Below are 23,131 nucleotides of genomic sequence, written 5' to 3'. Positions count from 1 at the left end.
AAGTCACCCAACCAGAACTGACCGTACCCTGACCTAGGTTACCCAACCAGAACTGACCAAGGTCACCCAACCAGAACTGACCTAAGTCACCCAACCAGAACTGACCGTCCACTGACCTAAGTCACCCAACCCGAACTGACCGTCCACTGACTTAAGTCACCCAACCAGATCTGACCGTACAATGACCTAAGTCACCCAACCAGAACTGACCGTCCACTGACCGAAGTCACCCAACCAGAACTGACCTAAGTCACCCAACGAGAACTGACCTAAGTCACCCAACCAGAACTGACCGTCCACTGACCTAAGTCACCCAACCAGAACTGACCTAAGTCACCCAACCAGAACTGACCGTCCACTGACCGAAGTCACCCAACCAGAACTGACCGTCCACTGACCTACGTCACCGAACCAGAACTGACCGTCCACTGACCTAAGTCACCCAACCAGAACTGACCTAGGTCACCCAACCAGAACTGACCGTCCACTGACCTAAGTCACCCAACCAGAACTGACCGTCCACTGACTTAAGTCACCCAACCAGATCTGACCGTACACTGACCTAAGTCACCCAACCAGAACTGACCGTCCACTGACCGAAGTCACCCAACCAGAACTGACCTAAGTCACCCAACCAGAACCGACTGTCCACTGACCTAAGTCACCCAACCAGAACCGACCTAAGTCACCCAACCAGAACTGACCGTCCACTGACCTAAGTCACCCAACCAGAACCGACCTAAGTCACCCAACCAGAACTGACTTCAGTCACCCAACCAGAACTGACCGTCCACTGACCTAAGTTACCCAACCAGAACTGACCGTCCACTGACCTAAGTCACCCAACCAGAACTGACCTAGGTCACCCAACCAGAACTGACCGTCCACTGACCTAAGTCACCCAACCAGAACTGACCGTCCACTGACTTAAGTCACCCAACCAGATCTGACCGTACACTGACCTAAGTCACCCAACCAGAACTGACCGTCCACTGACCTAAGTCACCCAACCAGAACTGACCTAAGTCACCCAACCAGAACTGACCGTCCACTGACTTAAGTCACCCAACCAGATCTGACCGTCCACTGACCTAAGTCACCCAACAAGAACTGACCGTCCACTGACTTAAGTCACCCAACCAGATCTGACCGTCCACTGACCTAAGTCACCCAACAAGAACTGACCGTCCACTTACCTAGGTCACCCAACCAGAACTCACCTAAGTCACCCAACCAGAACTGACCGTACACTGACCTAAGTCACCCAACTTGAAGTGACCTTAGTCACCCAACTAGAAGTGACCTAAGTCACCCAACCAGAACTGACCGTCCACTGACCTAAGTCACCCAACCAGAACTGACCGAAGTCACCCAACCAGAACTGACCGTACACTGACCTAGGTTACCCAACCAGAACTGACCAAGGTCACCCAACCAGAACTGACCGTCCACTGACTTAAGTCACCCAACCAGATCTGACCGTACACTGACCTAAGTCACCCAACCAGAACTGACCGTCCACTGACCGAAGTCACCAAACCAGAACTGACCTAAGTCACCCAACCAGAACTGACCTAAGTCACCCAACCAGAACTGACCGTCCACTGACCTAAGTCACCCAACCAGAACTGACCTAAGTCACCCAACCAGAACTGACCGTCCACTGACCGAAGTCACCCAACCAGAACTGACCGTCCACTGACCTACGTCACCGAACCAGAACTGACCGTCCACTGACCTAAGTCACCCAACCAGAACTGACCTAGGTCACCCAACCAGAACTGACCGTCCACTGACCTAAGTCACCCAACCAGAACTGACCGTCCACTGACCTAAGTCACCCAACCAGATCTGACCGTACACTGACCTAAGTCACCCAACCAGAACTGACCGTCCACTGACCGAAGTCACCCAACCAGAACTGACCTAAGTCACCCAACCAGAACCGACTGTCCACTGACCTAAGTCACCCAACCAGAACCGACCTAAGTCACCCAACCAGAACTGACCGTCCACTGACCTAAGTCACCCAACCAGAACTGACCGTCCACTGACCTAAGTCACCCAACCAGAACCGACCTAAGTCACCCAACCAGAACTGACTTCAGTCACCCAACCAGAACTGACCGTCCACTGACCTAAGTTACCCAACCAGAACTGACCGTCCACTGACCTAAGTCACCCAACCAGAACTGACCTAGGTCACCCAACCAGAACTGACCGTCCACTGACCTAAGTCACCCAACCAGAACTGACCTAAGTCACCTAACCAGATCTGACTGTCCACTGACCTAAGTCACCCAACCAGAACCGACCTAAGTCACCCAACCAGAACTGACCTAGGTCACCCAACCAGAACTGACCGTCCACTGACCTAAGTCACCCAACCAGAACTGACCTAAGTCACCCAACCAGAACTGACCGTCCACTGACTTAAGTCACCCAACCAGATCTGACCGTCCACTGACCTAAGTCACCCAACAAGAACTGACCGTCCACTTACCTAGGTCACCCAACCAGAACTCACCTAAGTCACCCAACCAGAACTGACCGTACACTGACCTAAGTCACCCAACTAGAAGTGACCTAAGTCACCCAACTAGAAGTGACCTAAGTCACCCAACCAGAACTGACCGTCCACTGACCTAAGTCACCCAACCAGAACTGACCGAAGTCACCCAACCAGAACTGACCGTACACTGACCTAGGTTACCCAACCAGAACTGACCAAGGTCACCCTACCAGAACTGACCTAAGTCACCCAACCAGAACTGACCGTCCACTGACCTAAGTCACCCAACCAGAACTGACCGTCCACTGACTTAAGTCACCCAACCAGATCTGACCGTACACTGACCTAAGTCACCCAACCAGAACTGACCGTCCACTGACCGAAGTCACCCAACCAGAACTGACCTAAGTCACCCAACCAGAACCGACTGTCCACTGACCTAAGTCACCCAACCAGAACCGACCTAAGTCACCCAACCAGAACTGACCGTCCACTGACCTAAGTCACCCAACCAGAACCGACCTAAGTCACCCAACCAGAACTGACTTCAGTCACCCAACCAGAACTGACCGTCCACTGACCTAAGTTACCCAACCAGAACTGACCGTCCACTGACCTAAGTCACCCAACCAGAACTGACCTAGGTCACCCAACCAGAACTGACCGTCCACTGACCTAAGTCACCCAACCAGAACTGACCGTCCACTGACTTAAGTCACCCAACCAGATCTGACCGTACACTGACCTAAGTCACCCAACCAGAACTGACCGTCCACTGACCTAAGTCACCCAACCAGAACTGACCTAAGTCACCCAACCAGAACTGACCGTCCACTGACTTAAGTCACCCAACCAGATCTGACCGTCCACTGACCTAAGTTACCCAACCAGAACTGACCGTCCACTGACCTAGGTCACCCAACCAGAACTGACTTCAGTCACCCAACCAGATCTGACCGTCCACTGACCTAAGTCACCCAACAAGAACTGACCGTCCACTTACCTAGGTCACCCAACCAGAACTCACCTAAGTCACCCAACCAGAACTGACCGTACACTGACCTAAGTCACCCAACTAGAAGTGACCTTAGTCACCCAACTAGAAGTGACCTAAGTCACCCAACCAGAACTGACCGAAGTCACCCAACCAGAACTGACCGTACACTAACCTAGGTTACCCAACCAGAACTGACCAAGGTCACCCAACCAGAACTGACCTAAGTCACCCAACCAGAACTGACCGTCCACTGACCTAAGTCACCCAACCAGAACTGACCGTCCACTGACTTAAGTCACCCAACCAGATCTGACCGTACACTGACCTAAGTCACCCAACCAGAACTGACCGTCCACTGACCGAAGTCACCCAACCAGAACTGACCTAAGTCACCCAACCAGAACTGACCTAAGTCACCCAACCAGAACTGACCGTCCACTGACCTAAGTCACCCAACCAGAACTGACCTAAGTCACCCAACCAGAACTGACCGTCCACTGACCGAAGTCACCCAACCAGAACTGACCGTCCACTGACCTACGTCACCGAACCAGAACTGACCGTCCACTGACCTAAGTCACCCAACCAGAACTGACCTAGGTCACCCAACCAGAACTGACCGTCCACTGACCTAAGTCACCCAACCAGAACTGACCGTCCACTGACCTAAGTCACCCAACCAGATCTGACCGTACACTGACCTAAGTCACCCAACCAGAACTGACCGTCCACTGACCGAAGTCACCCAACCAGAACTGACCTAAGTCACCCAACCAGAACCGACTGTCCACTGACCTAAGTCACCCAACCAGAACCGACCTAAGTCACCCAACCAGAACTGACCGTCCACTGACCTAAGTCACCCAACCAGAACTGACCGTCCACTGACCTAAGTCACCCAACCAGAACCGACCTAAGTCACCCAACCAGAACTGACTTCAGTCACCCAACCAGAACTGACCGTCCACTGACCTAAGTTACCCAACCAGAACTGACCGTCCACTGACCTAAGTCACCCAACCAGAACTGACCTAGGTCACCCAACCAGAACTGACCGTCCACTGACCTAAGTCACCCAACCAGAACTGACCTAAGTCACCTAACCAGATCTGACTGTCCACTGACCTAAGTCACCCAACCAGAACCGACCTAAGTCACCCAACCAGAACTGACCTAGGTCACCCAACCAGAACTGACCGTCCACTGACCTAAGTCACCCAACCAGAACTGACCTAAGTCACCCAACCAGAACTGACCGTCCACTGACTTAAGTCACCCAACCAGATCTGACCGTCCACTGACCTAAGTCACCCAACAAGAACTGACCGTCCACTTACCTAGGTCACCCAACCAGAACTCACCTAAGTCACCCAACCAGAACTGACCGTACACTGACCTAAGTCACCCAACTAGAAGTGACCTAAGTCACCCAACTAGAAGTGACCTAAGTCACCCAACCAGAACTGACCGTCCACTGACCTAAGTCACCCAACCAGAACTGACCGAAGTCACCCAACCAGAACTGACCGTACACTGACCTAGGTTACCCAACCAGAACTGACCAAGGTCACCCTACCAGAACTGACCTAAGTCACCCAACCAGAACTGACCGTCCACTGACCTAAGTCACCCAACCAGAACTGACCGTCCACTGACTTAAGTCACCCAACCAGATCTGACCGTCCACTGACCTAAGTCACCCAACCAGAACTGACCGTCCACTGACCGAAGTCACCCAACCAGAACTGACCTAAGTCACCCAACCAGAACTGACCGTCCACTGACCTACGTCACCGAACCAGAACTGACCGTCCACTGACCTAAGTCACCCAACCAGAACTGACCTAAGTCACCCAACCAGAACTGACCGTCCACTGACCTAAGTCACCCAACCAGAACCGACCTAAGTCACCCAACCAGAACTGACTTAAGTCACCCAACCAGAACTGACCGTCCACTGACCTAAGTCACCCAACCAGAACTGACCTAAGTTACCCAACCAGAACCGACTGTCCACTGACCTAAGTCACCCAACCAGAACCGACCTAAGTCACCCAACCAGAACTGACCGTCCACTGACCTAATTCACCCAACCAGAACCGACCTAAGTCACCCAACCAGAACTGACCGTCCACTGACCTAAGTCACCCAACCAGAACTGATCTAAGTCACCCAACCAGAACTGACCGTCCACTGACCTAAGTCACCCAACCAGAACTGACCTAGGTCACCCAACCAGAACTGACCTAGTTCACCCAACCAGAACTGACCGTCCACTGACCTAAGTCACCCAACCAGAACCGACTGTCCACTGACCTGATGAGGCGCTGCTCTAGGATGTGGGCAGTAAAGAGGTGTTGTGTGAGGAAGGCGCGGAAGTCCATGAGGTCCGACTGTGTCAGGGATGTGAAATGGTCGTGATACCAGACCTGGGTCGTCTCAATAATCTTCATCTCCTGTATCACACGTTTGGCAAATCTTGTCACATTTTCACATGTTTAGCAAATCTTGTCACATTTTCACACGTTTGGCAAATCATGTCACATTTTCACACGTTTATCAAATCTTGTCACATTTTCAAACGTTTAGCAAATCTTGTCTCATTTTCACACGTTTATCAAATCTTGTCACCTTTTCACACGTTTATCAAATCTTGTCAATTTTCACACGTTTATCAAATCTTGTGACATTTTTACACGTTTATCAAATCATGTCACAAATGTTCACACCTTCTGACGTGACTAGTGTGAAGCTTACCTTGGTGAATTGTTCTTTGATCATGTTGGCCTGGCTAATGAGCGCCTCCTTGAGGTCCCTGAGACAGTCGTCCTTGATCCTGATGGCTTGCTTCTTGTTGCTGATCTCGTCCAGTCCTACACGGTGCATGAACGGCTCCAGGTAGTCCCGCAGGATGTCGCTCCGTGCCAGGATACGGTTGGCCTTGGCCTGGGCCTGAGACAGGAGAAACACTCAACACCAGACACCTTAACACCAGACACCTTAACACCAGACACCTTGACACCTTAACACCTGACACCCTAACACCTGACACCTTAACACCTTAACACCAGACACCTTAACACCTGACACCTTAACACCTGACACCTTGACACCAGACACCTGAACACCTTAACACCAGACACCTGAACACCTTAACACCAGACACCTTGACACCAGACACCCACACACAAGACACCAGACACCTGAACACCAGACACCTACACACCAGACACCTTAACACCAGACACCTTAACACCAGACACCTTAACACCAGACACCTTAACACCAGACACCTTAACACCTGACACCCTAACACCTGACACCTTAACACCTGACACCTTAACACCTGACACCTTAACACCAGACACCTTAACACCAGACACCTTAACACCAGACACCTTAACACCTGACACCTTAACACCTGACACCTTAACACCAGACACCTTAACACCTGACACCTTAACACCTGACACCTGAACAGCTGACACCTACACACCAGACACCAGACACCTGAACAGCTGAACACCAGACACCTTAACACCTACACACCTACACACCAGACACCAGACACCTGAACAGCTAAACACCTTTACACCAGCTGCTTGAAGACAACCACCTGAATTACCTTGAGCTTAAGGCGGACAGATCGCAGAGCTGCGTCTCTGTCGGCCTGAACATACGTCTTGACCAGCTCCAGTTTGTCTTCTTCCTTCTGGCGTGTCTTGAAGATGTGCCTCGACTGGAGAGAAAATTATTACGTGTCTTAGAAGCCCACCCGAAATTCGGGACGTTTCTTGGAAGCGCCCCGCGACACCCCTGACGCATGGGCGGTCGCCGAAGGGTGTCTATCTCACTATTACGAAGGGTGACTTTTATGCAGCACGCAATGGGGCGTCTGGGCGGTAGTGTAGATAACCCGCGCCTCCTCAACTATGTAGCGCCCGCTTTGTTTACATTAAAATAACTCAGTTTTAGAACACATCTAAAAATAGGTACATCATTGACGGAAGCCTCTTAAAATATTGCGTCAACCTGTCTTCTGAGCAGTGGCGTGCAGAGCTATTTTGGTGCCCGGGGCCAACCCAAGGAAAGATGATGCCCCATACTTTATATATATATATATATAAATAAATAAATATATATATATATATATATATATATATATATATATATATATATATATATATATATATATATATTACGGTGTTAAAAGTGTTGGTAGCCGTATAATTGAAGATAAATTACAACAGCATGCATTATGCATTATTTTATTAAACAGAATACAAATAGAAAAGCATTTTAAAAATTGACTTAGCTAAACTCTTGAAAACACTGCATACAGACAAATCGAAAGGAATGACTGACTCAATAAATGTAATAATGGGTGGAATTTTGAGTAGGGGAGACAGTTTGGGGACATGCCGGAAGAGGGGGGGGGCGGCTATATGCCATGCCCTACAAAAGAGTTTCCAGTTTTACATAGCCCTATCGGACCGGGCTGCAGTCACAGTTGGGTAAAATATTCTTTGTTGAATTAAATTGGGAAAATACTAAAGGTCAAAGTTCACCATTGTTGATTGTTACAATTGAGGCCGCGGTTGATGTGAGTGAGCTATCCCCCACCTGAACTGCGATAGGAAGACATTAGTGTCACACCTCGCTGTGTGCAAGGAAGAGTTGAGCGGCTGTAGAAGTTGTTTTTTTTATGCCTGTACTAGTTACGGACCTTAGAAATGCTAGTCTTTTCTCGTACGTCGAAGTAGTCGGATACGTAGGAATAAAGCGCCTCGTCTTGGTAAAAGAAAAACAAAACTCGATATATTGAGAAAATATCGATACTAGTCATAGAGAACAGCGATCTCTGCTTGTGCGCTATGTCGATGTTTCACGTTGTGACTTTTAACCTGTGGAATGTTTAACTGAATTTTTGTATCCCTGAAGACACAACCAGAGTTTCTTCCAGGCATCTCTTCGGGGGGGCGAAGCCCCCCCCCCCCCCGAAAATTTTTTACCGCCCCCCCGAACGAAATAAAATTTATATATTTATATAGAAAATATATACTTTTAACAGTGTCCGCCCCCCCCCCCCCGAAGAAAGTTTACCGCCCCCCCCCCCCCCCGAGGATTTCAAGTGCCCCCCCGGAGAAAAAAGTCTGGAAGAAACACTGGACACAACAGGCAAAGATATTTAGCTTGACTGCCAGCAGCACTCTAGAAATATGGCTTAGAGATTGGTAAATGTCGAGGTCAGATATATGATAATGAAGCTAATATGCAAGGAAAACGATATTATTATATCCTCACGCTTAGTTTACTATGTTAACATCCGCCATCGCGGTGTACATGTCCGCATTCAAAATGGCGATCTATGCTGTGAAAGGTTGTGTGATCCTCGACGCGGCAGATCTAAAGAGATTTTTTTATATCAACTGCCAAGGGTTATATTAAACCAAGGTAATAGAGATCGGCAGTCAAAAGAACGTAGACGCTTAAATTTTTAGCCAATATTTATCGAATCGATGTAGTTGAAACAGCGGCAAATAAAATGGGAAAATGTTTTTGGTAAGGACAGTAAAAGATAAAATCCATTTTAATTAACAAAAGACAACTTGTCGGCCTTCACAAACATTTAATTTCAGCAATAAATCAAAGTCAAAAGTAACAATAACATTTCATTAGATTATTTATGTGAGCGGGTGAATGGATTATTTATTTGTATTATATTTGTGTGTGCGAATCTGTGCGTGAATGTTCTACCGGACAGCGGCTACGGGGTTTCCCCTTCCGCCCGAAGCGGTCAGTATAAAAACTGACCTCTCGGATAATTTGTTTCTTTTGACCTGAGGCGATAATGTAGGTCGGGTCAGTTTTCTGTGGGCGCACCGCGTGCGTGGAGTGAGGTTGCTTGTGCAACTTGGCTGGGTGTTTTGTATATATTGTTTTGTATATATTGTTTTGTACGTAATGTTTTCTACGTAGTGGTTGTACGCAGTGTTTCTTCCAGACTTTTTTCTCCGGGGGGGGGGGGGCACTTGAAATTTTCGGGGGGGGGGGCGGTAGACTTTCTTCGGGGGCGGACACTGTTAAAAGTATATATTTTCTATATAAATTATATAAATTTCATTTCGTTCGGGGGTGCGGTAAAAATATATCGGGGGGGGGGGGGGGGGGGCTTCGCCCCCCCCCCCGAAGAGATGCCTGAAAGAAACTCTGGTTGTACGTAGTGTTTTGTTTGGTGTGGACTTTTGGATGTCGAGAATGGATGAAGGGAGGTTTCTGTGTGTCAGGGCCTGGACCATCCTAGACATCATAAGTCGGTGCAGCACCATCAAATAGTCGAACGTAATGTTTTGTGTATATTGTTTTGTCACGTTAAAGTCTGTTTTGTGAAGTTCTGTTTTGTATATGTAGTTTTTTCATATATTCTTTTTTTACAATTTTGATTGGTTCAATTTAATGAATTTAATAAATTGTTATTTTTTTATTTAGGCTAAGGTTAAGTTTATTAACCCGTCTGGGTTTAGCCGGAATTGCACTGACTGGACAGTAGTTAGATAAGCCGAGAAGGGTAGATTTTTGTTATCTCCCCTCCCCCTAGCAGGGCTTACATTTATTTGATATTTAGATCTAGAATCTAGGTCTAAATCTAATCATGTTGTAAACAAAATTTGATCTAGATTTAGAGTGAATTGCACAGCTAGGTAGACATAGAATCTAGAAATAGAATATACTTCTTTAATTAAATTAAATTACAAAATCAATTTAGTTTAATTACAAAATTTAGACCTATATTCGAATCAAAATACATCAAGTATTAACAAATATCATGCAAATATATATTTGTGACTTTTTTCCTGTGACTTTTTTCTGTTTTTTCCTGTGTTTTTTTCCTGTGACTTTTTTTTTCTACAATCATCGGATTCCCCTCCCCCCCCCCCCCCCCCCCCAAAGTGGATGACCTGGGCCTGCCCCCCCCCCCTCCTGCACGCCACTGGTTCATAGACCGCGGAAAGACGCGGGACGGTACGCAGTATTCTATCAACAAAGTTTATTGTTCTAGGTAGCGAAATTTTCATTGTAAGTCTCCTGCGTGCGCAAATTGTGCACTATTTGTGCACATTTTTACCGTCAGTAGAGTTTACAATGTCAGTTATCTTTTACCGTCAGTAGAGTTTGTCAGTTACCTTTTGACCGTCAGTCGAGTTTGTCAGTTACCTTTTGACCGTCAGTCGAGTTTGTCAGTTACCTCCCGTTCTGTGAGTCTAGTTATCTCCCTTGTCTTACTCTCCATCTTCATGAGGTGAATCAACATCTGGTACAGCTCCAACTCGCCTTTTGGTCCAACCAGCACGTTAGCCTGACAGACAGACAGACAGCTGGTCTAACATTAGCCGGACAGACAGACAGACAGACAGACAGACAGACAGACAGACAGACCTAGACAGACAGACAGACAGAGAGACCTAGACAGACAGACAGAGCTAGACAGACAGACAGACAGACAGACAGACAGACAGACAGACAGACAGACCTAGACAGACAGACAGAGAGACCTAGACAGACAGACAGAGCTAGACAGACAGACAGACAGACAGACAGACAGACAGACAGACAGACAGACCTAGACAGACAGACAGACAGAGAGACCTAGACAGACAGACAGAGCTAGACAGACAGACACACAGACAGACAGACCTAGACAGACAGACAGACAGACAGACAGACAGACAGACAGACAGACAGACAGACAGACAGACAGACAGACAGACAGACAGACAGACAGACAGACCTAGACAGACAGACAGAGCTAGACAGACAGACAGACAGACAGACAGACAGACAGACAGACAGACAGACAGACAGACCTAGACAGACAGACAGACAGAGAGACCTAGACAGACAGACAGAGCTAGACAGACAGACAGACCTAGACAGACAGACAGACAGACAGACAGACAGACAGACAGACAGACAGACAGACAGACAGACAGACAGACAGACAGACAGACAGACAGACAGACAGACAGACAGACAGACAGACAGACAGACAGACAGACAGACAGACAGACAGACAGACAGACAGACAGACAGACAGACAGACAGACAGACAGACAGACAGACAGACAGACAGACAGACAGACAGACAGACAGACAGACAGACAGACAGACAGACAGACAGACAGACAGACAGACAGACAGACAGACAGACAGACAGACAGACAGACAGACAGACAGACAGACAGACAGACAGACAGACAGACAGACAGACAGACAGACAGACAGACAGACAGACCTCAAAGCAAGAGTGCAGGTCGGGCGACCAGGCCAGGACTTGGGTCTCGTCCCACCAACTCGGGGGTTTAGAAAAGTGTCGGCTGCTGGCCACGATCCGTTCGTCCTCCACGTGGTACTGGATCTCGATTTCGTCCGTGCACAGGTTGAAGGTCACCTTGGCGATGTCGTCGTTGGCCGGAACTTCCGGGTTGCGTTCAAATTCTTCAGTGATAGTCTGTGTTATAGAAGGACATTGCAGAGCATGGGTGCTGATTTTTAGACGGCCGGTACAGACCATTAGACGGCCGGTACAGACCATTGGACGGCCGGTACAGACCATTAGACGGCCGGTACAGACCATTGGACGGTCGGTACAGACCATTGGACGGCCGGTACAGACCATTGGACGGCCGGTACAGACCATTAGACGGTCGGTACAGACCATTGGACGGCCGGTACAGACCATTGGACGGCCGGTACAGACCATTAGACGGTCGGTACAGACCATTGGACGGCCGGTACAGACCATTGGACGGCCGGTACAGACCGTTAGACGGTCGGTACATACCATTGGACGGCCGGTACAGACCATTGGACGGCCGGTACAGACCATTGGACGGCCGGTACAGACCGTTAGACGGTCGGTACAGACCATTGGACGGCCGGTACAGACCATTGGACGGCCGGTACAGACCATTGGACGGCCGGTACAGACCATTGGACGGCCGGTACAGACCATTGGACGGCCGGTACAGACCATTACAAACCTCGATGGGTCTGGGATGCGGCAAGAGAAGTTTGGGGTTTTCCAGAACTTTGCCACACGGCCCGAATTTGGTTTCCTTCAAGATTTTCCTGTCGGCTCTGTTCCTGAAGAAATGTTTGACGGTGGTGGCGTCTTCCTCCCGCCGGTAGACCTCGTCCGTCCGCTTGCCGGGCTCAAAGGTCAGCACGTGGTACCGCTCAGGGCCGGGGCTGCTGGCCAGATAATGGTGCTCTGGGTCAAAGGTCAAAGGTAAAGGTCAGATTTGTCACAGATTCACCCGTAGTCCTAGCCAAACAAATGTTGACAACAACGCCAAAACCTCAGCAAACCAATGTTGACAACAACGCCAAAACCTCAGCCAACAAATGTTGACAACAACGCCAAAACCTCAGCACACAAATGTTGACAACAACGCCAAAACCTCAGCAAACAAATGTTGACAACAACGCCAAAACCTCAGCAAACAAATGTTGACAACAACGCCAAAACCTCAGCAAACAAATGTTGACAACAACGCCAAAACCTCAGCAAACAAATGTTGACAACAACGCCAAAACCTCAGCACACAAATGTTGACAACAACGCCAAAACCTCAGCCAACAAATGTTGACAACAACGCCAAAACCTCAGCAAACAAATGTTGACAACAACGCCAAAACCTCAGCAAACAAATGTTGACAACAACGCCAAAACCTCAGCCAACAAATGTTGACAACAACGCCAAAACCTCAGCAAACAAATGTTGACAACAACGCCAAAACCTCAGCAAACAAATGTTGACAACAACGCCAAAACCTCAGCAAACAAATGTTGACAACAACGCCAAAACCTCAGCACACAAATGTTGACAACAACGCCAAAACCTCAGCCAACAAATGTTGACAACAACGCCAAAACCTCAGCAAACAAATGTTGACAACAACGCCAAAACCTCAGCAAACAAATGTTGACAACAACGCCAAAACCTCAGCCAACAAATGTTGACAACAACGCCAAAACCTCAGCAAACAAATGTTGACAACAACGCCAAAACGTCAGCCAACAAATGTTGACAACAACGCCAAAACCTCAGCACACAAATGTTGACAACAACGCCAAAACCTCAGCAAACAAATGTTGACAACAACGCCAAAACCTCAGCCAACAAATGTTGACAACAACGCCAAAACCTCAGCAAACCAATGTTGACAACAACGCCAAAACGTCAGCCAACAAATGTTGACAACAACGCCAAAACCTCAGCAAACAAATGTTGACAACAACGCCAAAACCTCAGCAAACAAATGTTGACAACAACGCCAAAACCTCAGCAAACCAATGTTGACAACAACGCCAAAACCTCAGCACACAAATGTTGACAACAACGCCAAAACCTCAGCAAACAAATGTTGACAACAACGCCAAAACCTCAGCAAACCAATGTTGACAACAACGCCAAAACCTCAGCACACAAATGTTGACAACAACGCCAAAACCTCAGCACACAAATGTTGACAACAACGCCAAAACCTCAGCAAACAAATGTTGACAACAACGCCAAAACCTCAGCACACAAATGTTGACAACAACGCCAAAACCTCAGCAAACAAATGTTGACAACAACGCCAAAACCTCAGCAAACAAATGTTGACAACAACGCCAAAACCTCAGCCAACAAATGTTGACAACAACGCCAAAACCTCAGCACACAAATGTTGACAACAACGCCAAAACCTCAGCAAACAAATGTTGACAACAACGCCAAAACCTCAGCAAACCAATGTTGACAACAACGCCAAAACCTCAGCACACAAATGTTGACAACAACGCCAAAACCTCAGCAAACAAATGTTGACAACAACGCCAAAACCTCAGCACACAAATGTTGACAACAACGCCAAAACCTCAGCAAACAAATGTTGACAACAACGCCAAAACCTCAGCAAACAAATGTTGACAACAACGCCAAAACCTCAGCAAACCAATGTTGACAACAACGCCAAAACCTCAGCAAACAAATGTTGACAACAACGCCAAAACCTCAGCACACAAATGTTGACAACAACGCCAAAACCTCAGCACACAAATGTTGACAACAACGCCAAAACCTCAGCACACAAATGTTGACAACAACGCCAAAACCTCAGCACACAAATGTTGACAACAACGCCAAAACCTCAGCACACAAATGTTGACAACAACGCCAAAACCTCAGCAAACCAATGTTGACAACAACGCCAAAACCTCAGCACACAAATGTTGACAACAACGCCAAAACCTCAGCACACAAATGTTGACAACAACGCCAAAACCTCAGCCAACAAATGTTGACAACAACGCCAAAACCTCAGCACACAAATGTTGACAACAACGCCAAAACCTCAGCAAACAAATGTTGACAACAACGCCAAAACCTCAGCAAACAAATGTTGACAACAACGCCAAAACCTCAGCCAACAAATGTTGACAACAACGCCAAAACCTCAGCACACAAATGTTGACAACAACGCCAAAACCTCAGCACACAAATGTTGACAACAACGCCAAAACCTCAGCACACAAATGTTGACAACAACGCCAAAACCTCAGCACACAAATGTTGACAACAACGCCAAAACCTCAGCACACAAATGTTGACAACAACGCCAAAACCTCAGCACACAAATGTTGACAACAACGCCAAAACCTCAGCCAACAAATGTTGACAACAACGCCAAAACCTCAGCAAACAAATGTTGACAACAACGCCAAAACCTCAGCAAACCAATGTTGACAACAACGCCAAAACCTCAGCACACAAATGTTGACAACAACGCCAAAACCTCAGCAAACAAATGTTGACAACAACGCCAAAACCTCAGCAAACCAATGTTGACAACAACGCCAAAACCTCAGCACACAAATGTTGACCTCACCACGAATGGCGTCGTCCCTGCCGTAGCCAAACTTTTCCACAATTTTCCCCGTGGCTGTGTGCGTCAACCGGCTCTCCAGCCGGTCCGACCGGTCCTGGTAGAAACAGTGTGTATACCTCAGCTCCTGGTCTGGGGACGGGCGGGTGGGGCGTGTTAGTCAAACGTAACACACCACATACACCATACAAACCACACGCCACGCACACCACACATCACACGTCAAACAACTAACGTCACACGTCACACAACTAACGTCACACAGCACACAGCACACAGCTAACGTCACACAGCTAACGTCACACAGCACACGTCTCACGTCACACAACACACGTCACACAGCTAACGTCACACTGCACACGTCACACAGCACACGTCACACAGCACACGTCGCACGTCACACAGCACACGTCACACAGCACACGTCACACAGCACACGTCACACAGCTAAGGTCACACAGTACACGTCACACAGCATATGTCTCACGTCACACATCTAACGTCACACGTTACTTAGATAACGTCACACAGCATGTCTCACGTCACACAGCTAACGTCACACAGCACACGTCACACAGCACCCTGGCAGCACATCAAGGGACCCACGTGCCAGATCAGAGTAGATGTACATTTTCCTGACCAGACCGTCTGGCAGCAGATAGCGGCAGAAGTCTTCCACCAGACAGTACTTGTAGCGTCTGCTCCGCTTGCCGTTTGGGTACTTCCGGTCATAATCTATGAACAAGAGTTGATCAGGTCAGGTCATTAAAATAAAAGCACGAAAGATAACTTGCTTCACATTGATTCATTCTGATTAAAGTAACCCTAACTTGACCTGACTAACTTCACCTGACTAACTTCACCTGACTAACTTCACCTGACTAACTTCACCTGACTAACTTCACCTGACTAATTTCACCTGACTAACTTCACCTGACTAACTTCACCTGACTAACTTCACCTGACTTCACCTGTCTAACTTCACCTGACTTCACCTGACTAACTTCACCTGACTAACTTCACCTGACTAACTTCACCTGACTAACTTCGCCTAATTTCACCTGACTTAACCATCCCCCATCACGTGACTTACCATCTCTGGAGATGTACAAGGGCAGACACCAAGACATGGGCACGTCAAAAAAAAGTTCATCAGCACACGTGTCTCCCTATACACCAGCATAGACAACAACTGTAAGGTCAGGGATCACACACGTGTCTCCCTACAGACATACACAACTGTAAGGTCAGGGGTCACACACGTGTCTCAACACAGACATACACAACTGTAAGGTCAGGGGTCACACACGTGTCTCCCTACAGACATACACAAAGGTCAGGGGTCACACACGTGTCTCCCTACAGACATACACAAAGGTCAGGGGTCACACACGTGTCTCCCTACAGACATACACAAAGGTCAGGGGTCACACACGTGTCTCCCTACAGACATACACAAAGGTCAGGGGTCACACACGTGTCTCCCTACAGACAAACACAAAGGTCAGGGGTCACACACGTGTCTCCCTACAGACATACACAACTGTAAGGTGAGAGGTCATTGATGTTGTTCGACACAGACACAACGGCAATAACTCTTGTCCCTACCATTAAAGCAAGAGTTGTCTTTTTTTCCTTGAGTTCCTCCGGCGAGATCTTGATGTGGAGGTCCTGGCCAGGGAACAGATACTCCCACTGGCGGCTGTCGCCAATGTCGTAGTTCAGCTGTGGTGGTCAAGGTCAATTTCATCTATGTTGTTGTTGCCTATGTTGTTGTTGCCTATGTTGTTGCCTATGTTGTTGTTGCCTATGTTGTTGTTGCCTATGTTGTTGCCTATGTTGTTGTTGCCTATGTTGTTGCTGCCTATGTTGTTGTTGCCTATGTTGTTGTTGCCTATCTTGTTGTTGTTGCCTATGTTGTTGTTGCCTATGCTGCTGTTGTTGCCTATGTTGTTGTTGCCTATGTTGTTGTTGCCTATGCTGTTGTTGCCTATGCTGTTGTTGTTGCCTATGCTGTTGTTGCCTATGTTGTTGTTGCCTATGCTGTTGTTGCCTATGTTGTTGTTGCCTATGTTGTTGTTGCCTATGCTGTTGTTGCCTATGCTGTTGTTGTTGCCTATGCTGTTGTTGCCTATGTTGTTGTTGCCTATGTTGTTGCCTATGCTGTTGTTGCCTATGCTGTTGTTGCCCATGCTGTTGTTGTTGCCTATGCTGTTGTTGTTGCCTATGCTGTTGTTGTTGATTATGTTGTTGCCTATGTTGTTGCCTATGTTGTTGTTGCCTATCTTGTTGTTGTTGCCTATGCTGTTGTTGTTGCCTATGTTGTTGTTGCCTATGCTGTTGTTGCCTATGTTGTTGTTGCCTATATTGTTGTTGCCTATGTTGTTGTTGCCTATGTTGTTGTTGCCTATGTTGTTGTTGCCTATGCTGTTGTTGCCTATGCTGTTGTTGCCTATGTTGTTGTTGCCTATGTTGTTGTTGCCTATGTTGTTGTTGCCTATGTTGTTGTTGCCTATGCTGTTGTTGCCTATGCTGTTGTTGCCTATGTTGTTGTTGCCTATGTTGTTGTTGCCTATGTTGTTGTTGCCTATGCTGTTGTTGTTGCCTATGTTGTTGTTGCCTATGTTGTTGGTGCCTATGTTGTTGTTGTCTATGCTGTTGTTGCCTATGTTGTTGTTGCCTATGTTGTTGTTGCCTATGTTGTTGTTGCCTATGTTGTTGCCTATGTTGTTGTTGGTGCCTATGCTGTTGTTGCCTATGATGTTGTTGCCTATGTTGTTGCCTATGTTGTTGTTGTTGCCTATGCTGTTGTTGTTGCCTATGTTGTTGGTGCCTATGTTGTTGTTGTCTATGCTGTTGTTGCCTATGTTGTTGTTGCCTATGTTGTTGTTGCCTATGTTGTTGTTGCCTATGTTGTTGTTGTTGCCTATGTTGTTGTTGCCTATGTTGTTGTTGTTGCCTATGCTGTTGTTGTTGCCTATGTTGTTGTTGTTGCCTATGCTGTTGTTGTTGCCTATGTTGTTGGTGCCTATGTTGTTGTTGCCTATGTTGTTGTTGTTGCCTATGCTGTTGTTGTTGCCTATGTTGTTGTTGCCTATGCTGTTGTTGTTGCCTATGTTGTTGTTGCCTATGCTGTTGTTGTTGCCTATGTTGTTGTTGCCTATGTTGTTGTTGTCTATGCTGTTGTTGCCTATGTTGTTGTTGCCTATGTTGTTGTTGCCTATGCTGTTGTTGCCTATGTTGTTGTTGCCTATGTTGTTGTTGCCTATGTTGTTGTTGCCAATGTTGTTGTTGTTTCCTATGTTGTTGTTGCCTATGTTTTTGTTGTTGCCTATGTTGTTGGTGCCTATGTTGTTGTTGCCTATGTTGTTGTTGCCTATGTTGTTGTTGCCTATGTTGTTGTTGCCTATGTTGTTGGTGCCTATGTTGTTGTTGCCTATGTTGTTGTTGTTGCCTATGTTGTTGTTGCCTATGTTGTTGTTGCCTATGTTGTTGTTGCCTATGTTGTTGTTGCCTATGTTGTTGTTGTTGCCTATGTTGTTGTTGCCTATGTTGTTGTTGCCTATGTTGTTGTTGCCTATGTTGTTGTTGCCTATGTTGTTGTTGTTGCCTATGTTGTTGTTGCCTATGTTGTTGTTGCCTATGTTGTTGTTGTTGCCTATGTTGTTGTTGCCTATGTTGTTGTTGCCTATGTTGTTGTTGCCTATGTTGTTGTTGCCTATGTTGTTGGTGCCTATGTTGTTGGTGCCTATGTTGTTGTTGCCTATGTTGTTGTTGCCTATGTTGTTGTTGCCTATGTTGTTGTTGCCTATGTTGTTGTTGCCTATGTTGTTGTTGCCTATGTTGTTGTTGCCTATGTTGTTGTTGCCTATGTTGTTGTTGCCTATGTTGTTGTTGCCTATGTTGTTGTTGTTGCCTATGTTGTTGTTGCCTATGTTGTTGTTGCCTATGTTGTTGTTGTTGCCTATGTTGTTGTTGCCTATGTTGTTGTTGCCTATGTTGTTGTTGCCTATGTTGTTGTTGCCTATGTTGTTGGTGCCTATGTTGTTGGTGCCTATGTTGTTGTTGCCTATGTTGTTGTTGCCTATGTTGTTGTTGCCTATGTTGTTGTTGCCTATGTTGTTGTTGCCTATGTTGTTGTTGCCTATGTTGTTGTTGCCTATGTTGTTGTTGCCTATGTTGTTGTTGCCTATGTTGTTGTTGCCTATGTTGTTGTTGTTGCCTATGTTGTTGGTGCCTATGTTGTTGGTGCCTATGTTGTTGTTGCCTATGTTGTTGTTGCCTATGTTGTTGTTGCCTATGTTGTTGTTGCCTATGTTGTTGGTGCCTATGTTGTTGTTGCCTATGTTGTTGTTGCCTATGTTGTTGGTGCCTATGTTGTACCTCTTTCTCCTCCTGCATGTTGATATAGTAATTCTTCTCGTTCCAGAGGCTCTCGATGCCCAGGTACTGGTCCCATCCCGTGGGGTGCGCCACGCCTGTTGTTGGTTCGATAAAAAACGTTTGGCTGATGTCGCGCCGACCTGCCAGGACCATCACCCACGAGTGCACACGCCGACCCTCAAGGTCGTCCGGGGGCGGGGCTTCGAGAAGCTGAAGAAGCAGTAATCAAATCAACAAGTGTTGATGCCTGTCATCTTGATGTCAGGTCATCTTAATTTCAGGTCACCTTGATGCCCGGCCACCTTGATGCCCGGCCACCTTGATGCCCGGCCACCTTGATGCCCGGCCACCTTGATGCCCGGCCACCTTGATGCCCGGCCACCTTGATGCCCGGCCACCTTGATGCCCGGCCACCTTGATGCCCGGCCACCTTGATGCCCGGCCACCTTGATGCCCGGCCACCTTGATGCCCGGCCATCTACAGACGAGAGTTACCTGCCTCGCCTTCTCCTCTGCCTCCCTCTTCTCGTCCTCTTCCTTCTTCCGTTGACCTTGAACTTTGGTTGCCATTCGGAGCTCGTACTCGCTTTTAAACCAGCGGGCGGGGCGGGCCGTGTATCGGCAGACGTTCTTGGTTTGTTCGGCGGTGTACACCTGCGGCAAGGTCAAAGGCTCAAGGTCAAATGGCATTGAGTCAAATTCCCGAGACAAATACCTATTTCTTCTTTTAATTAGCAGCTAATAGTAAACTAGACCTCTTTAGTGCAAGTATTCAAGTTATTTATCAACGAGCAATGTTTTATCGAAGAATTTCGTTTTTTATCCTTTTATTTTCAGTGCATTTCGAGTTTGTTGTTATTATGTTAAATAGCTTGATTTTTGTTAGATTTTTACTTTCTCGTGTATACAGACACACAGACACACAGACACATACACCCCCCCCCCCCCCACACACACACACACACACAGACATATGGACAAGATTGCAAAATTGTTTTTCCGACTCAGGGAGGTGTAAAACGTCGAGATTTACAAATATCTCGATTTTTTTTCCACGATTACAATACTTTCTCTATACTCTGTATATAAGAGAAAGTAAAAACGCAAACATAACACAAACGCAAACAAAACTATAAACACAAACGCAAACACAAACCCAACCACAGACACAAAGAAAACACAAACACAAACAAAAAAAGCAAACGAAAACAAACCAAATCCAAACACAAACCCAACCACAAACGCAAACCCAACCCCAACCCTAACACAAAGAAAACACAAACGCAAACATAAACGCAAAGTGCTCACAGTCTAGCCCGTGGCGCCAAATCGCACCAAGCTGGGGCGCCGGCGGAACCGCCTGTCTCAGCTTAGTAAACGACTATAGTACCCCAACGTATTCATGTGCTATTGCACTCACTTAATCGAACGTAGGCGCCACAGCAAACACGGGAAGGCCCAGTGCGCCAAATAGCACCCTGTCGGGGTGCCGGATGACGCCTGGGTTTGATTCACTTAAAGACTAGTAACCTTTCTTATCCATAGTCTATCGCAATGTTTAAAGCGAAATTATGCACCGAAGTTCTCACAGGATATGGGACTTTTAGAAGTTGGCTTATTAACTGTCATTGATTTTTTTAAAATAATTAGTAAACAGTACGTTCGGTGTATAGAATAAATAAAAGCCAGTGTTAAAAATAAATGCCTACAACATTGCACTTGATCAGGCCCCGTTAATTATGTAATTATTTTATTCTCAACTCCAAAACAAAGTAATAAAAAGTAAATTCTCCCCCCCCCCCCCAATGTGATGTTTTTTTTAGAAAGGGAAGTAATTGTGTTTTCTTAATTTATCAAGGGACTTAATTAGTGCTAAAGGACTAAATGTAAATAATTGTCAGACATAATTAGAATTTTTGTAAAAGATGATATTTTTTTTTTAGTTTTGTTCAATGAACATGCCGACAATTATTACTCTAAGTTTGAAAAAGGAAAATTGTTTTACAACACCTTCAGTATTAATTTTTGAAAAAATGAATTTAGACGATGAGCAATTTAGACATTTAACCCTTGACGCCATACAAGTATTATTTTTTTCTTATATGCCTTTGTAATCCTTGGTTACAAACAAACATACAGAATTGAACTTTATATAATAGATACGATAAAGTTTAGGGGAGATCACTCCCGGTTTATTTTCTCATACGGCCACGTTTGAAAATCGTTACGCCTTTTTCAGAGATGAATTAAATTAATTTTAAAACTAATTCGATATATTTTTTTAAACAGAAAAGTGCAGAGGTATAGCGACCCCTCCGCCCTAGTCCTGTTTTGTGCCGGTACGCACCGGTTCAGCGAACCGGCACCTTTTTCTGAGGTGGGAAAAAATTATGACTTCTCTTGTATATTAACGTTTATCATTAATTTATTAATTGTTAATTTGCAGTAGTGATTAAACTTGCATCGAGGTGCGAACTGGTAGTTAAAAGTTAGGCAATCAATCACTGAGAACCTGCACCTATTTTTTTTTACAAAAAATGCAATGTGTGTGTCTGTGTGTGTGTGTCTGTGCGTGTGTGTGTGTGTGTGTGTGTGTGTGTGTGTGTGTGTGCGTGCGTGCGCGCTAGATAGCAAAAGATTTAATAATTACGGTTTATGATTTTTGTTCCCTAAAACTTTTACTCGACGCCAATGAAATTCCCCTTAAGATGCGTTATCCTTTTAAAAAAGATTGTTAACATCATTTTTTAAAAAGCCGGTTTGGATTTAGAAGGTAGTTAGTAGAAAGTGCTAATGGGAGGTTTAAAAAAATTTAGCACTTGCTGTCGTCTATAAAATATGGTCACGGATGGCCGGTTCGTTTTTCAGATATCGCGAGCTACTGACGGTGTTTTAAAGCAAATATTTTTAGATATCGCGAGCTACTGATGGTGTTTTAAAGCAAATATGTTTAGATATCGCGAGCTACTGATGGTGTTTTAAAGCAAATAATTTTAGATATCGCGAGCTACTGACGGTGTTTTAAAGCAAATATTTTTAGATATTGCGAGCTACTGACGGTGTTTTAAAGCAAATATTTTGAGTCGACTTCATGAATCACTCAGCGCGAAACACGAGCGCGGCGCCGTCACAATGTGGACCCGCTAGGATGTTGACTGTACCTCGCCTGTTTGTGTTCTTCCTGCTGGATATATACCTTCAACCACCTACACAGCGATTTTAATTCATACGTGAAGCGTGTGCTTGCTTTTTCCCACGTTTTCTTTAACTTGCTTTCGCGTCTGTTTTTCCAATCAAATCTTGCGATC

The 23,131-nt window shown here is 46.4% G+C and overlaps 1 protein-coding gene across 1 annotated transcript in view; it reads right to left on the bottom strand.

Annotated features, from left to right (window-relative positions):
* LOC131954838 (dynein regulatory complex subunit 7) overlaps window positions 1–23,131 on the bottom strand; it is a 59,883-nt gene that overhangs the window by 22,055 nt on the left and 14,697 nt on the right. The window contains exons 6-17 of the mRNA XM_059318653.1: window positions 20,319–20,477; window positions 19,824–20,033; window positions 17,049–17,165; window positions 16,534–16,609; window positions 16,047–16,175; window positions 15,444–15,572; window positions 12,551–12,780; window positions 11,803–12,018; window positions 10,756–10,866; window positions 7,135–7,248; window positions 6,267–6,461; window positions 5,826–5,965 (exon numbers count right to left, since the gene is read on the bottom strand). Coding sequence (XP_059174636.1) covers window positions 5,826–5,965; window positions 6,267–6,461; window positions 7,135–7,248; window positions 10,756–10,866; window positions 11,803–12,018; window positions 12,551–12,780; window positions 15,444–15,572; window positions 16,047–16,175; window positions 16,534–16,609; window positions 17,049–17,165; window positions 19,824–20,033; window positions 20,319–20,477 — 1,826 coding nt within the window. The remainder of the gene's footprint in view (window positions 1–5,825; window positions 5,966–6,266; window positions 6,462–7,134; window positions 7,249–10,755; window positions 10,867–11,802; window positions 12,019–12,550; window positions 12,781–15,443; window positions 15,573–16,046; window positions 16,176–16,533; window positions 16,610–17,048; window positions 17,166–19,823; window positions 20,034–20,318; window positions 20,478–23,131) is intronic.

Source organism: Physella acuta, unplaced genomic scaffold (assembly GCF_028476545.2).
Source record: "Physella acuta isolate Inbredline_101_S28 unplaced genomic scaffold, ASM2847654v3 ptg000079l, whole genome shotgun sequence".
Lineage (NCBI taxonomy): Eukaryota > Metazoa > Mollusca > Gastropoda > Physidae > Physella > Physella acuta.
The sequence above is the reverse complement of the archived record's forward strand: the minus strand, read 5'-3'. Positions and strand labels throughout refer to the sequence as shown.